At 37.9% G+C, this 16,527-nt stretch overlaps 1 protein-coding gene across 4 annotated transcripts in view; it reads right to left on the reverse strand.

Annotated features, from left to right (window-relative positions):
* The window catches only part of LYST (lysosomal trafficking regulator), a 108,858-nt gene that overhangs the window by 31,873 nt on the left and 60,458 nt on the right, over window positions 1–16,527 (reverse strand). For 3 of the 4 annotated variants that reach the window (XM_088143696.1, XM_088143684.1, XM_088143691.1), the window contains 14 exons: window positions 16,281–16,430; window positions 15,636–15,827; window positions 13,555–13,724; window positions 12,865–13,071; window positions 11,218–11,394; window positions 10,539–10,615; window positions 9,720–9,908; window positions 8,980–9,125; window positions 8,801–8,897; window positions 7,298–7,359; window positions 5,330–5,385; window positions 4,747–4,899; window positions 2,994–3,238; window positions 2,772–2,838 (listed from right to left, as the gene is read on the reverse strand). In XM_088143696.1, the coding sequence (XP_087999822.1) occupies window positions 2,772–2,838; window positions 2,994–3,238; window positions 4,747–4,899; window positions 5,330–5,385; window positions 7,298–7,359; window positions 8,801–8,897; window positions 8,980–9,125; window positions 9,720–9,908; window positions 10,539–10,615; window positions 11,218–11,394; window positions 12,865–13,071; window positions 13,555–13,724; window positions 15,636–15,827; window positions 16,281–16,430 (1,988 nt within the window). The remainder of the gene's footprint in view (window positions 1–2,771; window positions 2,839–2,993; window positions 3,239–4,746; window positions 4,900–5,329; window positions 5,386–7,297; window positions 7,360–8,800; window positions 8,898–8,979; window positions 9,126–9,719; window positions 9,909–10,538; window positions 10,616–11,217; window positions 11,395–12,864; window positions 13,072–13,554; window positions 13,725–15,635; window positions 15,828–16,280; window positions 16,431–16,527) is intronic. The other variant, XM_088143701.1, reaches the window with a different exon arrangement.

The raw sequence follows: 16,527 nt of genomic DNA on the forward strand, positions 1-16,527 counted from the left end.
TCATCGTGCTTTGGTAGGCAAGGGCTTGAGCAGATAAATCCCACATTCCCAATCCCAATGAATTGTCTAATAAAGCCATTTGGCTTTGTATTAAAGCCACCCTGTATACAATGTATTACACTAGCTAAAAGATTTGCACGTATATTTAGCTTTTTGGCTAACGCCTAGCCCAAACTGCATACAGCTTCATGTCATACAGGCCATGTGACCAGCACATGATAGCGCTGGACTTAAAGGCACCCACGAGCAGCAAATATGATTCTTTACAGATAGTCCTCAGTTAACAACCACTTGTTCAGCCATCCCAGCACCCCCACCGTCACATGATCGCAATCCAGGCACACAGCAACTGGCTTGCACTTACAATGGTTGCAGCATCCCATGGTCACATCATCGTCATTTATGACCTTCTCTGCCAGCTTCCCACAAAGCCACAGGAAAGGTCGCAAGTTGCTCCTACTCCCACCACTTTTTTTTTTTTCCAGAGGAGCCCAGCATAGCACACAACACCACAGAAGCCACCTGTGTGTCCTCCCACCCCCAGCAGCAGCCACCCCTGACCCAGCTGTGCTTGTGCCAGGCTACAGCAGCCACTTGTGCACCCTCCTGACCCTGGCAGCAGCCACCCTGGCCTGGCTGCACTTGCGCCGAACTGCAGCAGCTGCTTGTGCATCCTCTCGCCCTCTGGAACACCCACCCTGTGCCTGGCCACACTCATGCTGCACCACAGCGGCCACTTACCTACCCAGAAGTCAGTTGCAAGCCACCCAGGACTCGCAACTTCCTGCTGGCTTCCCCATTGACTTTGCTTGTTGGAAGCCAGCAGGAAGTTGTGAGGAGGTCCTCACTTAACAACCTGCAATCCTCACTTAATGATGGCAACGGGGACTGCCAAGATTGCTGTTGCTAACTGATGCAGTCACGTGACATCACGCTTTATGACTTCATTCCTTAGTGGTGGAAATTCTGGTCCCAATTACTGTTGTTAACCAAGGACTACCTATATAAAATAAAAATTGTAGTTCAATCCAGAAGCTTGAAATGGCTTTCATAAACTGTACTAAGGTTCCATTAGTGCCTGACTGGGCAGACTTAAGACAGTTTCCACATGAAATTGTTCTTGGGATAAGATGAGGCATAAGTCAGTTCTTTCCTCTACTGCCCTCAGAGCTGTGAAAAGGTGCCATTGTATTGAAGATGTTACCTATAATCAGCCAGACTGAAGCCACTAGGAAAGCATTTCCATTAAAATGCTTTCATTCATTCACATTTTAAAATACAATTCCTTAATTATTAACATTTAAAAACTTCTGAATTGTTACTGGTGAAGGACAAACTGCACATTACAAATAACTGCATATCATAAAGTTAATATTTTTAAAAGTGGCATCCACATTTCAGGTGGAGGAAGGAGAATTTTTTGCTCTTACTTAAATAGCTCCTAGGTTGTTTTTCCTCCCAAACATTTCTAGGCCCATCATACCTACTAGCTTTCTATTATGATCTCTCAGCAATTATAGTAGATTCTTTTCAAAGATCATACACCATGTACTCCTATATATATTTATTCAAGCATAAGTTCCACTATTTACAGTGGGGCTTACTCCTAGATAACTGTGCATTATCTAGTAAGTAAGGTTTATTAAACAAGTAAGCTAGGAGGAAACATTAGCTACAGCGTTCTGATCATGGCTAAAGATTCTATCACTATAGACAAGAATCCTGTTTGCTGAAGTAAACACAGGTATGTGTAAAAACCCTGGACACAGGGGCATATAATGTAGCATCTTGTCTTCTGCTCGGAGAGCTTAAGAGAAGGTGGACTATATATACCATACTAACAGATTCTATATCTCTCTTCCAGCAACTCCTGAGCATCAGGTCCTGGATACTGGACTTTCTAAAGCTAATGCACTGTATACAGTCATCTAAAGTGCAAGGGTCCATGAGTTCAATTCCCAGTAGAGGGTTTGAACCACACAGAATAATATGTAGTTACCTCTGTCTGACAATGTCCAATAATGGTGAAATAAGTCACACAGGGCTTGCCTCCTGGTGGTCTATGTAACAGGTATGTAACCGGTTTTCCAAACTGGTAGTCTTTGGACTGGACATGCTAGGTGATGGGAGTAGTCCAAACATTTTATTTGATTTCTCTCCTTGTACAGGTGGTCAAGATGGTGTACATGGTGCTCCTTCCTATTTTCTCAACATAACAATTCCCTGAGGTGGGTTGGCTTGAGTGAGAATGATTGGCCCAAAGTCACCCACATGCAGAACACCAAGTTGGTGGATACCAGATTATATAGGATTTGTTTCCCCCAAAAATCCATTAATACCACATGGGAGGTGTACTGTTGAAATGTATTCTAAAATGCAGAAGGTTTTCTTCAGCTGCTAGGTACTGTAGCCAAATCATTTACATTTTCACATATTGTCTTCTACTATTACTACCAAAGCGGCAGTTAACTGAAACAAACTCATCAGCCTAAAAATGGGTTGGACTATGAGCTCTAGCAACAAAGAAAAATGGACCCCACAACAACTTTGAAATCGTTTGAGAAGACACACACAATTATCTCTTATCAAAAACCAGAATAGGAAGGAATATTGACTATTTTCTTCCCTTTTGTTCATTTGAATCAGCAGGCAGGAATGAATGCACATGTTAGCAGAACACAAGGTAAACTTCATGGTTTAACGCTGTTCTCTCTCTCTCACATACCTATTTTATTATAAATATGAATGGATGAACTATTTCAGTACAATACCTTGTAAGTGTCCACATAACGATCTTCCTTTTCTTTAGATTGTACAGCTATCGGTTTGATCAAATTTCTGAAATTACACAAATATTGCAACTTGTCAATTCCAGAACTTAAGGAACACAACAAATGCAATCAAATGGATTGTTTTTTTTAGCATAGGTGAGTTTGACAGCAAGCTGTATAACTAGTAAATCATTTTCAAAGGCAAGTCATTATATTTATTACCTATAAACAGATGGATCATTTAAGTCCAATGTTTCACTTGTATAGTCGGAAAGTATAAAGGGAAATACTGGATACTGCATGAGATCATTGAAGGAACGACCAGCATGTTTGTTTAAATGAGTGAGGTATTCAAAATTAGTGATCTGTCCTGTATACCACAGGTGGGTTAATGCGGTAATGTTGCCATACTCCAAGAGATTAGGAAGATTGTTTGTTAGGATATTGTGGTACACATCATCCCGCACCTAAAAAGAATCAAATAAAGCTTTTACCAAGCTGCAAATCATGAGTCATCTGAAATACACATTTTCAACATCCTTCAATAGCCATTTATTTATGTTAGAATTGTAGCCAGATTAACACATATATATCTTCATGCCTCATTCACCTCTTGATATGTAGTCTCATTAATAGATGCTTGTTCTCCATTTCCAAAATAAGTTGCATACAGGTAGTCCTCAACTTATGACGGCAATTAGGACCAGAATTTCTGTGGCTAAGGGATGTGCTGTCCCAGTTGCCATTGTTAAAAGAACCCCATGGTCAGTAGGCGAGGCAATTTCCTGCCAGCTTCCCACAACCAAATCAGGTGGGGAAGCCAGGAGGAAGTTGAGAATCCCAAGTGGCTTGTAAGCAAGCCGGTAGGCAGGTAAATGGCTGCTGCTGGGTGTGGGAGGGCATGAGGGGGTGCGCAGGGGAGGTGTGGCAAGGCTCAGGGAGGGTGCACAGGGGTGTGGAAGAGGCGTGGTGAACCTTGGGAAAGATGTGCAAGCATGCAAGGGAGGTGTGGCAAGGGTCAGGGAGGGTGCAGGGATGTAGTGAGGGTGCAAAGGGGTGCGCAAGGGTGCAAGGGGGTGCACAAGGGTGTGAGGGAGGCACGGCGAGGTCAGGGAGGTTGCAAGGAGGTGCAGTGAGGGTTGGGGAGGGGGTGCATGGGAGGCACAGCGAGGGTCAGGGAGGGCACGCAAGGGTACAAGGGGGTGCACACGGGTGCAAGGGAAACATGGCAAGGGTAGAGGAGGGTGCAAGAGGGTGCACAAGGGTGTGAGGGAGGCATGGCGAGGGCCAGGGAGGATGCGCGAGGGGGTGCAATGAGGGTCAGGGAGGGTGCACAAGAGTGCAAGGGGGTATGTATCCATTTTATATACAGAAGCAGTAAAATTAATTTGTTTTGTATCATTATATAATGGAGTTCTGTAATGGGGTAGGGGGTAGGGGTTAGCTTTCCAAATTTTTGGAACTGCATTTAACAAATGAAAACTAATTTAAATGAAACAGAATGCTCTATTTGTCAAATTCCTTTTGTCTCCTCATTAAACCTCTTAAAAATTTACCTACCAAGCTTGATAAATTTACCAATTGACTACAATACAATGACAAAGGTACCAGTGTGACTCTTCATCCCAGATGAAAATTGAATAAAAGATCTCAATCACAGATGTCAGCACTGTTAAAATACTGGTGCCCATCAACTGGCCTTTGCCATACCCTGCAGAAAAGTATGAGCGGGAAAATGTAGACGTTCCATCTACTGGATTCCAAACCCTTCCAGGACACCTGGGAGTTAGCAAACAATTGTTCCTTTTCCAGACGTACAGATAAGCAGCAAGGCTTGGAATGCTGAGATGGATTTGCTGCTCAGTTCTCCTCTGCCTGGACTCACTATGATTTCTTTTGTAAATTTTGCTACATATGAAACAAAGTTACACAAAGCTCCATTCAATATTGCTGGATAGTCATCCAACATATTTACCTTTGTGTTATCAAAAGCTAATAGTAACGTTCTGCCATTCGTTAAAAATATTTCTACAGCATTATCTCTTAATTGCCACCAACGCTTGTGCACTTCTTTGATTTCTTCAAATGTCCAAGAAAATGATGCTGGCTCAGTTTCTCCATGAAAACTCTAAAGAAAATGCAGTATGTTAAAGCAATCACCCTTTTCAAAATAATGTTCTTTGACATGGCAATATTTTAATGCTTTTGAAATTTTTGCTGTGGGATACATACATTATTACTGTTATTATTTTATTTTGAGCTTTCATGCCAAATGTCAGTATTAAAATGCAATAAATAGAAAGAATTAGTGCATTTATTAAGTAAGTAACAAACATTTCTAACCAACCTAAATATTTTCAGATGCCAGAGAAAGGCTACTTATGAAATTTTTACAAATAGTGTTTTAAATTTTCTTTCAGCAAACCACATCAAAATTGATGTCTGAATTCCTAGGATTCTTAAATAATATTACAGATTATTGCTCAGATTATACTCACTAAATGTACATAAACATATTTAAAAGTATGATTTAAAAACAATTCAAAACTTTTACTTACTGAATTTTCAATAATTTCAGAAGCATTGTCTTCCACAAAATACATTCCACATTTGCCTGCAAAGTGAAAATATTTAAGAGATATTCTTAATTTATACATTAAAAAGTTATAATGGTCTATATTTAATCTGTATACCACTGACCTCAAAAGACTGACATGGAAATAAGTTTAATTTAATTTAAACTGACTCTGGGCAGTGTACAATAAAACCAAACAAACAAAATAGAAAACACAATATAATAAATCATAAAAGAGAACAAGAACCAGTGGTGAGTCCAGCTAACAACCCCCAGCCCCCCAACAAATCCAACAGGGCCCCATCAACTTTAACCCAAGGCCTGGGAGGACACTCAGGTCTTTAAGATTTTCTGGAATGCCAGCAGGGTAGGATCCACACAGATATCAGGGGGAACCTCATTCCAGAGGGCAGGCCACATGACAAAGAAGGCACTCGTCCTGGGTCCTGACAGATGTCACTATTTAATTGAAGGGACCTAGAGCAAACCTGTTAGCTCATACTGGCCGGGAGATAGGCAGTCCCTCAGATAACCAGGTTGCATGCCATGAAAGGCTTTATAGATCATAACCAGCACCTTGAATCGCACCCAAAAGGATATTGGTAACCAGTGCAGCTCACAAAGCAGGGCATACTAAGGCATGCCCATCACTGCCCACACCACTGCATTTTGGACCAATGAAAGCTTTCAAGTGGTTTTCAAGGGCAACTCCACATCAAGCACATTGCAATAGTTAAGCCATGAGGTGACCAGGGCATGAGTGACCGAAGGGCCTCCCAACTCAGGAAATGATGCAATTGGTGCACCAGAGAGAGTTGCACAAAGACCTTCTTGGCCCCAGCTCCCACCTGCTTATTAAGCCAGATATAATTGGGTATCAATTATAAATTGATGTAGTTGTTGAGCAAAACCATATCCCAAAGAAACTTCAATACTCTTATGACAGTATTTCCACATAGCCAGTCTGAGCATGTTGGTCACTTGTGTTCTTTTTTATACATATTGTCTTTTCACCTGTAAGCTGCCCAGAGTTGCTAAGAAGTCAGACAGCCTTGAAATGTGGTAAATAAAAATAAAGTATACTGATTACAAGTTTCAAACTGATATTTATACTGTGCTGTAGCAAAATTCATAAATTTTAAGGTTAACCTGAAAATGTGGTTGAAGCCATGAACAAATACTCTACATAAGAGAAAACCTCTCAACATCTTTAACAATACTCCAATGTCCACTATATTGGATCTATTAGATGTTTTGCACTTCAGTTTTTGAATGGAGAATCTGGTTCGGTTACTGTTGCCCATAAGTAAAGAACCAGGCATCAAACAAAGAAGAGAGAATGGCTTGGGTAGTATGAAAGAGTGGAAAATAGAAAGAAAAAGTTCACACAAATACCTAATCTACAAAACAAGTCACACTTAAGCAGTTTGTATTTATTCCTTTGTTTGCCAACTATTCTTAGCCTCACTGAGAAATTTGAAGCTTCAAATTTGCACATCTATAAAAAAGTATTGGTTAGCACGTAGAAATAAAGTTTTTCACTAAGTGCCAAATGAGACACAACATTAAAAGCGTGCTTAGTTTTCCCTTCTGAACAACAACAACACTTTCCAATCAGGAGTGAGACTACAGCACACCTCAAAAAGTTCATCATCATCCCACTTTGGTCCTATTAAAAATTCCTCTCTTCTGAAGCTGCTATTAAGACTGAGATGAAGGTGATTTTTGAAGGTAATGGAAAAATTCCTTTAGGCCAAATTGTATCTTTGGATTAAATCACCTTTATCACGCACTGCAGAATGTATCCCCTGGCTCCCTGGCTGTTATTCAGAAGAAAACAGCTAGACTCACTATCTTCCCAGGTATCAAAAATACTTATCTCAAAATTGCTACCTTTATATAAGAGTCAGATTGCTTGATCAAGTGCACAGTTAAGGGAAAAAAGATTTACCTAGTAGCAGTTCACCTGGAGTCTCTCTAGATGGGGCCACATTTATACATCTTCGATTAACTCTGCAAAGACATACAGTAAATATGACAGATTCGTTTTATGGATATCTGAACCATTATATTCTCAAAAAAATATAATGGTTTAATAACACTCATTATGTTCCATGGCTTTGATGCAACCCAAATATGTCTTCCTTTAAAGTGAAATTAAACATTAATTTTCCCTCTTTACTCCAATTCTGCTCCAGAGATTTCTAGAATCCTCTAAAACAGATCAAGAAGTCACGCCAGGAAAGAGAGTGAAGGTACAACCTGCTCCGTAAATTAATTCTTGCTCATTTAATCTTGGTTTCCACCCATAATATATAAATTGCCTAAACTTTTTAGCTTTAATCAATCTTAGTTTTGTTTTATTTACAGACATTAGATAATATTAGCTCAGGGAACAGAGAACTAAAGCAAACATTACATATATGTTTAATCATTATTATAATGCCAGATTTACAATAATTTAATAATTAACTACTTACATCAGAATTTAAGGACATATTCTTTCTGACATTTTATTTTTATAAAAATGTGTTGATGTGTGTATATACAAACAAACTCATGCATACACATGCATACATACAATAAGTTGGAAATGTACTGGTTAAAAGTTTTAAGTACAGAATAATACAATCTTTGCTAAATATATTACCCACTAAAACCTTTCAAATTCTATTATTGTATTTAACATATTTAGCAGATATTTTGCTATCTTAATATTCAAGGCTGTAATTTTTTTTTTTTTTACTTTGTCACAGAATACCCCTATATTAGTCTGCTGTAGACATTATAAAGACCACTATGGCAATATAAAATCAAGGGTGGTAGATCCTAGCTATCATGTGTGAAATTTTATATGTAGAATATTTCTTCTTTCCCCTCCTCTTTCTTCTCTCTGCAGCCTCCCTACTTCTGAGGTATAGAGACTGGCTGATAGGAGTAACGCATCCCGCAGTTTGGGCTCAAACCTAATAGATTTATTACGGTAAATGGTCTTATGGACTATAATCTATTTCACTAGATATTAGCAGGTTTTTTAATATATGTATATGTATGTGTGTGTGTCTTTGTGTATATGTATATATGTATACATACACACACACACACACACACACACAGGCGGAGAGGAGGAAATGTAAACAGTTAAGGCCAGTGAGGGGTATTACTAGAAACAGCTTAAATGCATAAAAATGTACGCAGTGACGATATGTAATTGGTAATAACTGAGCCCTCCTCTTGTCAATTAAGTTAGCCTGCCCACCCCTCCCCACCTGCTCCTCCATGTATTCAACCATGCACTCATATTTCTATAAATCAATTCTGGCCTCATTTATGAGAAACTTTCTGGTTACATACAGATGATCCTTAAGCATTACAGGCATAAGTACTGACGACCCTATATTATGTTTTTCCCCCCCACAACCCCCCCCCTTTTAAAACATTCATTAGAACTCACCTGATATGCTCACTGGCAGCTTTATCTTTCACTGTAGAAGAGTGAGATGAATGTGTTTTGTCTTCAAACAGATAGGCCAGGGGGGGCTTAAGAACCTCTATTAAGAAGCAAAACAAAGCTTTATGTTTTAAAATATTTTAGGGAAAGTAACTGGACTCGTAAAGAATAGTGTAAGTTACCTTCCAATTTTTGTCTGTCTCTGAGGAGGTATTTATTTGGAATAGTTAAGTAGCACCTCTGCAAACGGCGCCTCTCTCTGTTAGGTCCTTCAGTTGGGTCTAACTGCCACGACGTTGGGTAGGAGGCAGGGTCATACCAAAGAGCCCTGCAAGTAGAAGCACTGGAGTAAGGACTACACACTTTCTCATAGCAGGTTTAAAATGGAGGTCCAGTACGCAAAAAGTCTGTACCTTCCTTAATTGTACTTTATGCATGAACGATTCAATTCTGATGACCTTCAAAATACTATGTGTACAATATACAGTTATACTAAGCAGGGATAAGAAACAGTCAGTCCCTCAGGTAAAGCCAGAGACGATAATAATTTTGAAGCCTAAATAAATCAGCTTGATCTGATTTCAGTGGTATATTAGTTTGGAATGAGATACATAAGCTTTTTTATTCCACATTTTACATTACTATAACTTGCCCTGATTTTTAAGCTGTAGCAGAGAAAAAGCCATTTGGTTCATAGCATTCTCATCCTATACTGATTTCCTAGAATTGCAGACTTTGCTTCTTTTAAGGGAAATAAAGGCAGAATTTCAAGTGAACGTTTGCAACTATCCTTCTACAATGCAAATCTTAATATGAATGCAAATTCTGTTTCACAAATGGGAACAGCTATCTCAGATTTTTTTCTCATTAAGCAATAACAGCAGCCACTAATTTTTTCAAAGGGAGATAGGTAGTTGCTTACCTATCATGTGTAAACTGCTGAATGAGTTCCTGCCAGTGTCTGCTGGCACTTAAGTCTGTTTTATACATCCCCCTGATGTGCTGAATCACCTTCTTTCTTTCCATTCCCTGGGACAGAGAGGCAGCCTGGGTGATGTCCCCTGCAATTTTAGAAATCTCCTTTGACTTTGCATCCAAGCGCTGAAACAGACTAAATGGAGACACCAATTTAAAAGGATAGCACCATCTACATTAAGGAACAAATATGTAAAGCAAGCAATATCCCAATTTATAACTGGGATTTTCCATTTATATGGAAGCTGAGTTTTTTGCATTCAGTTTAGTATTTAGTATTTCAGTTTAGCCACACACGCACACATACCCAAATATCTCCTCTAAAGTTAAAGGTTTTTTCAGGTTAGGATTCAATACGGCTTGTAGGATTCAGAAGAAACTTCCCAAATCACCAACTTCTGAGATAATGGTGGATATAACCATGATTTACTTCTACAGCATGTCACATTAAAACTATCCTACTGTGGAAAAATTGGATAAAAACAGAAGACTTTTGATGCTAGAAAGAGCAGCCTTACGCTGTTTGACCCTCTCGTCCTGCAATGTATAACAATGAAGCACATGGCATTTTGTATGTTTTCCTTTCCATTCCATTCTGTTGCCAAGATGCACAGAGGTGAAGAAAAGCACAATGTAACAATATCACCTATTTTATGCTCTGTGTAATAGGAGAGGGAAGGAAACTAGACTGGTGCCTGTCTTAATGAAGGCTCCATAGTTGGAGCAACATCTGTTTTTATTCTTAGTAAAAGTAGTAGCAACTTACGTTTGCCGGTTGTTGGCCATTATCTTTTCCCAAGCAGCTTTATTCACATCTTCTTCAACCACATATTTCTTATGGTCCTGATAATCAGTTTAAAAAAAGTGATTCTCTTTTTCAGCTATTTTCCTAATATTGCTGCAATATCAAGTACAGTATTTCCAATACTTTAATATTACTTACCTCTTGCAGCCAAAGTTTTATTTAAAGAAACATGTTTTTCTATTTTTGTTTAGTGTATTATAATTATTTTAAGAAATACATTCATTGTGACAGGGAAGCTACAATTTACAGTGAAGGCATTAATCATATGCACATTTATCATTAATTTTGGGACTTCTGCATGTAATTTTCCTACTATATGTACTTTTTGCAAATAATTTTCTTCAATTCATTTTCCTTATTTTTCCAAAAACATGTATTTTTGTGCAAATGCTCTCTTGGTATGTTCGTTTTTACACAAATTTCTTCTTGAGACAACTGTACTACATAATTTGGAAAAATGTGTATTTTGATAGATAACTAAATTTCAGTTTGCATATTGATTTGAAAATGCAAAGTTGCATTAACTTTTTATTGAAATTGGAATAGGCTGATGCCCCACCTCTAGTTTTGCAAATATGTTAATGATGCAAATGTAAGCAAGTGAGATCAGTAAGGAAAGTGATTATATAGATTTACATACCTCTTTCATTGCTTTTATGAGGTCAGGCTTGGGTGGTGCATTGAGAGGAATGTATTTGTAACCACAAAGTTTTAATGTGTTCATGAATGCTCCAACCGATACCTGTTCTTCTTTGGTTAATTCATCTTTGTGATCATGCATTAATTCAAATAAGTAAAGTGATAACTTAGGCCCATGCTGCAACAACAACAACATATAATAATAGAACAGTTACAAATTAAGGACTATAGAAAACTTTCATGTAAAAATACTTACTTACGTATTTTATAATATACCAGCTTATTCAACAAGTTTATGCACTCAAGCAGATTTTGAAGTTTGTGCTGTCTGAACAACAGTTTCTCATGTACCTTGGTAAATGCCTTTTAAAGTTGAAGGGACATGGATGGCCAATTTATTATATAGCTTGGTAATCTGGCATTCATAAAACTAGTGTCAAAAATCCCACTGAGAAGGCATCAGCTCTTTGGGATGCCTAAATGTCTTTACAAGCTATACCACCAGTGGTGCAACTCAAGACAACTAAACATGGGCCTGGGCCTTTTCTTAACATGAGTTGGTTCTTTTACCAGATGTAACTACTAAAATGCTTACTAAACAAAAGGCCTCAATGGCACAGCACTGATTTACTGCTAAAAAAAACTTCAGGCAGAGAAGAAGAGCTTCCACTGCCATTCAGGGCCAACAAAATGAGCTAAATGGGCCTGTGGTCTGAGAAACTCTCCCTACCACTGAGCTGAAGTGCTCTCAGCCCATCCTTGATCTGCCATGTCTTATCCCCACTGACCACCCTGATTCTGCCTCTATTATCTCCATCCCTAATCATTGCCTTCACCTGACCTCCCTCCAGATAAACAGGTGGCCAAGCCTAACAGAACGTTTACACCTTGAGGCTGCCTTTGGATAGTGTCGGAATAAGGGGGAAAACACAACTAACACCAGTAGAGCTAAGAATGTCTTTCGCCTATCTATCTCATGGGCATAAGACAAAGACATGTCATGGAGACTTGGCAGCAAAAAACAACAACAAACAAAAGCATTGCTATAATTAGTTATAAGTGGGAAAAGGCCCTCATATGTGCCTCCACTACATCACATTGGGGTCTGGAAAATAAGCAGCTGATACAAAACAGTGTTATTTATTGACTGACATACAGTATATAGATCAAAAGGAATACTCTATTTGTTATGAAATACCTGCATTACTTATTTGTTTGCTTCCAGGTCCAATCCAAGGCACTAATTTCAACTACAAAAGAATTTCATATTTTAAGCCCAATTACTGCAGGGAATAATTTCTCCCATATGATTTCCTACTTCTTCCAAATTTTGACAATGTGACTTTGGTTCAAAGTGCTGTCAGCTTAGAGGGTAAAGTTATCATCTATTAAGACCACATTTTTTCCCTTATAAATTCCTCTTATCAAGGTTTTGTTGAATAAATAAAAAACTAAAGAAAAGCAACTGGTAGGACTAGAAAACTAAAGTGTCATTTCCCATACACACAACAGGCTATTAAGGAATGGCACCTCTTCCATGGAGTTTTGACATTTTAACCATAATAAAACTTAAATAAGCTATCTAAATTCTTCAAAAAGCATTACAGCAATCTCCCTTTCAGCATTTCAAAAGTGCCAGAATTCTTACTTGCAAAGTTGTACTTAAACAGTCTCGCAAAATCTCCTGGTGGTTAATTTCATGTAAGAATTCCAAAGTATGCTTTCTTTCTTGCAAAGAGCGTGCTGGAGACAAAGCATGTACAAGCAGTCGCCCAAGCTGCACTCGAAAAGTATCCTTGCAAGACAAGAGAATTTTCTTCCACTGTTGTTTGGGGGTGCTTAACCTGGTAGCGCCCTAGGCATGAGAAAAGCTAAGTTATCTCCCAAGATTCTTTTTTCTCATCTAAGAACAAAACACATGACTAATACGATACAAACACTTAACTAAAATGAAGTATTCTTAAAGGGTTTTTTAAAAATAACATTTAAGATGTGCATCACACCATTGTTGGTGGACACAAACCATAAACTTTACTAAAATATCTGGAAGGACTCCAACCAACAAAACATTTATTCTAATTAGACTGAAAAGTTAGAAAGTTGTAATTCTGTACAATCCGTATAAAATAATGTCCAACATGTAGGTTGTTATTTACATTCTTATTCCCATTCAGAGCATACTGCACCTCAGGCAAATATACTGATGCATTCTAACAGATATTCTATAGGTTAAAAGTGGTGTGGGAAGACCAAGACGGAAGAACTATCTGTCTACAATAAGTAATAAGACTGGATCAGGGGAACTGATGAACTTTAGGAGGTAACACAAAGCACTTACAACAGATAATCCAATTCCTTCAATCATTATTTTAAACATTTCTCTTAAGAAAGTGTTTCTTGGAGTAAGCTGCTTCTGTTCATCCTCCTTTTCAACCTTGTCCATTTGGGAAACTGAAGATCTATTCTGGAATGGGGCCTCAGTCATTTCAAGGCAATTTTCAGAATGGTCTGCAAATTTTAAAAAGGGTTATACAGTCAATTTTAAGCCAGACTGTCCTGATCCAAGGCCATAGTCATCCTACTGTGGCACAACTCACAGGACCATTACATTACAGCAAACTGAACTGAATGTAATTGAGTTGAATGTTATTCAATTCTTTATTTTGCATTAAAAGCACTTTAGGCTATTATTTTCATTGCCTTAAAAAAACCCAAAATAGGCTAAGAAGAATTTGTGGTAATTAAAAGACATATAAAAAACATTGCTAAAATAGTGCCAGCTGGCAAGGCAGACAACATGTTATTTTTTTAATATCAAATTTTAAACTGTACCAACATATGCATTTAAATGCACAAATAATTCTAAATAAAGAATTTGGAATATTTTAAAAATATAGCGAGAAGAAAAATAAAGTGAAAATAAATGATAATAAAAAAGGTGCTGCTGGGAGGAGCAATAGCAAGTGCAGCAAGAGGCTCAATTGCCTGAAAGCAATTCCTGGCCTTTATGTGTTCCTAACACACATCAGTGTTTGCCTCCAAGGACAGGGTGGGGACAAAGCCTGAAATGAAGAGTCCTGATACCAGGATGTGAGCTCAGGATCACTGATGAAATAACTTGGCCTGCTTTGCTTAGCTCTCAAGGGGGACACACATGTAATAAATGTTAATGATGTCAAGAAATCAAAGCCATTATGACGTGTACGTGTACGTGTATCCTGGCCACAAATATTAAGAAAAAAAGGAAGAACAAAGCAATGGCCTGCTTTTAAATGAGGAACAATATTTGCTTCCAAAGTTCTTTATATGGAATGAAACTTGGAATGGTAGACTTGGGCTTGAGCAACAGTCTATTTGTGCAGCACCACTTCCCTGTCCTACTGTAACCTTTATTACTACTAAAAATTCTCCCTTTCCCCAAGGATGGTGGGTGGTAGAGAACTGAATGGAAATTAAGCAGTATTTTGTGCAAACAACAAATGATGACCTACAATATGATAGCTAAAGCTTTATATAACATCCAGAGATCATAACCTGGATTAGAAATGCCAAACTGTACAAATCTGGAATTTTAGAAAGTAGTATCCTAAACTGGCTACCATAAGGGGGGACTTGCCATTCACGCAATGCATGTCATGGATAGTCATTGCATTCAGTCATATAAAGACAAATCTGATGAGGGTTAAAGGCAAGTAATTCATCCAAGAGCCAAAATACAAGACCAAGGTGTAATCAGAACCTCCAAAATCACGTGTAATGTTTATATCCTTTCTTTCTAGATCTTCCCCAAACCAATATAAATAAATGTACATTCGCCTTCCTCCCTCAAGCAGGACACAGCATAGTCTACTACATTCTGCTATTGACCTCTTCACTTCAGCCTCAGTCTTACTTGCCTTCTGTTTCTAGTCACCTCCTACCCTCAGACTTGTCCTCCTCCCCACTGTCCAAGTTTGTCTATCTCCTTCATCCAACCTCAGCTTTCCCTTAGTTGCTCCAAGCCTTCTGGTTTACTAGGTAACAGAAATGGAATCTGATCTGTCTTTCATTTCTTAAGAATGGATCCATGTGGACATGCTAAAGAATTGGATGACGGGCAATTCAAAGCCATCACGTTAAACCACTCTTGCCCACATTATTGTTTTTTTTTTAATTAAAAACAATAGCCAGGACACACAAAATATCCTGTCACTCAACTTTCCAACATTACAATGGATAATCTGCATAATCTGCACAATTCTTCTTTAGGGCAACTTTTAATATATTGTTTAGTAAATAATTACAATATATGATTCTTTCTGCTATAGCCTGATATATTGCTCAAGTGATGTGTCTTAATGGATTCCAAAGATTCATTAAGAAAGCTGATATTAGCACACTGGATTGACTTTAATAAAAATGTTGAAAGAACATTATTACCTTGATACATGAATCTATTGGTTGTTAGTACAGTAATCCTCTGTAACCTCTGTATAAGCTCTGCTTCAGTGGCACAAAGAGAGCTGTCTTGACTCATTCTACGCTGCATCATAAAATTCAGTTCCTCATTTGCAATTGTACACATTCTCATTAGCAATGTCTCAGACTCAGCAATAGAAAATGTTCTAGATGCTTCAAGAATGAAAAACAAATACCAATAAAATTCCACTGATAAACTTGATGAAGTTTTAAATTTCAAAGATCAATGTCCACAGTATCAGTGGTGACAGCAGGAGAAAAACTTGTTAATTTATTTTCTTTTGACAAGGACCTTTACGTAAGGCAGAATTATTTAACAAAATGAATTAAAGGATAAAAACAGGTCAAGAGATTCTGCTCATATACTTAACTGACATACTATGAAAGAAACATTTTGATCATACTTTGTTCTAAAGATATATTGTGGGGGAGTTGGGCGGTGATATAAATTTGATTTATAAATAAATAAATAAATAAAATATTGTTTATTAATGTTCAGTAATTAAAACTTTAAAAAACTCTGCACACTTCACTCTAGAATGAGTAAACAAATGATAGTCAAAGGCTGCCCAGTTCAAAAAACTGTGGTTTTTCATTACTCACCACCAATGCTTTTACGTTTTTGAAATATAGCCTGATGATCTGCAACTGATAAATGGAATGAATTGCTTAAATGTTCTGAATCTTGATTTCCTATAGTTTTTATATATTTTACAGCTGATTGCAGGACTGTGAATTGCAAATTAACTGCCATTTCTGAAAGCAACAGAGATGAAATGAACAAGCAGTCACTTCTTCAGATTATTCCAAAGATTAAATAATTCAAACAAGTCATTCACAAAGGAATTTGGGG

Source organism: Python bivittatus, unplaced genomic scaffold, assembly GCF_059951505.1.
Source record: "Python bivittatus isolate LINGU-HERP-01145 unplaced genomic scaffold, Pbiv_v1 ctg000020_np1212, whole genome shotgun sequence".
NCBI classification, from domain to species: Eukaryota; Metazoa; Chordata; class Lepidosauria; order Squamata; family Pythonidae; genus Python; species Python bivittatus.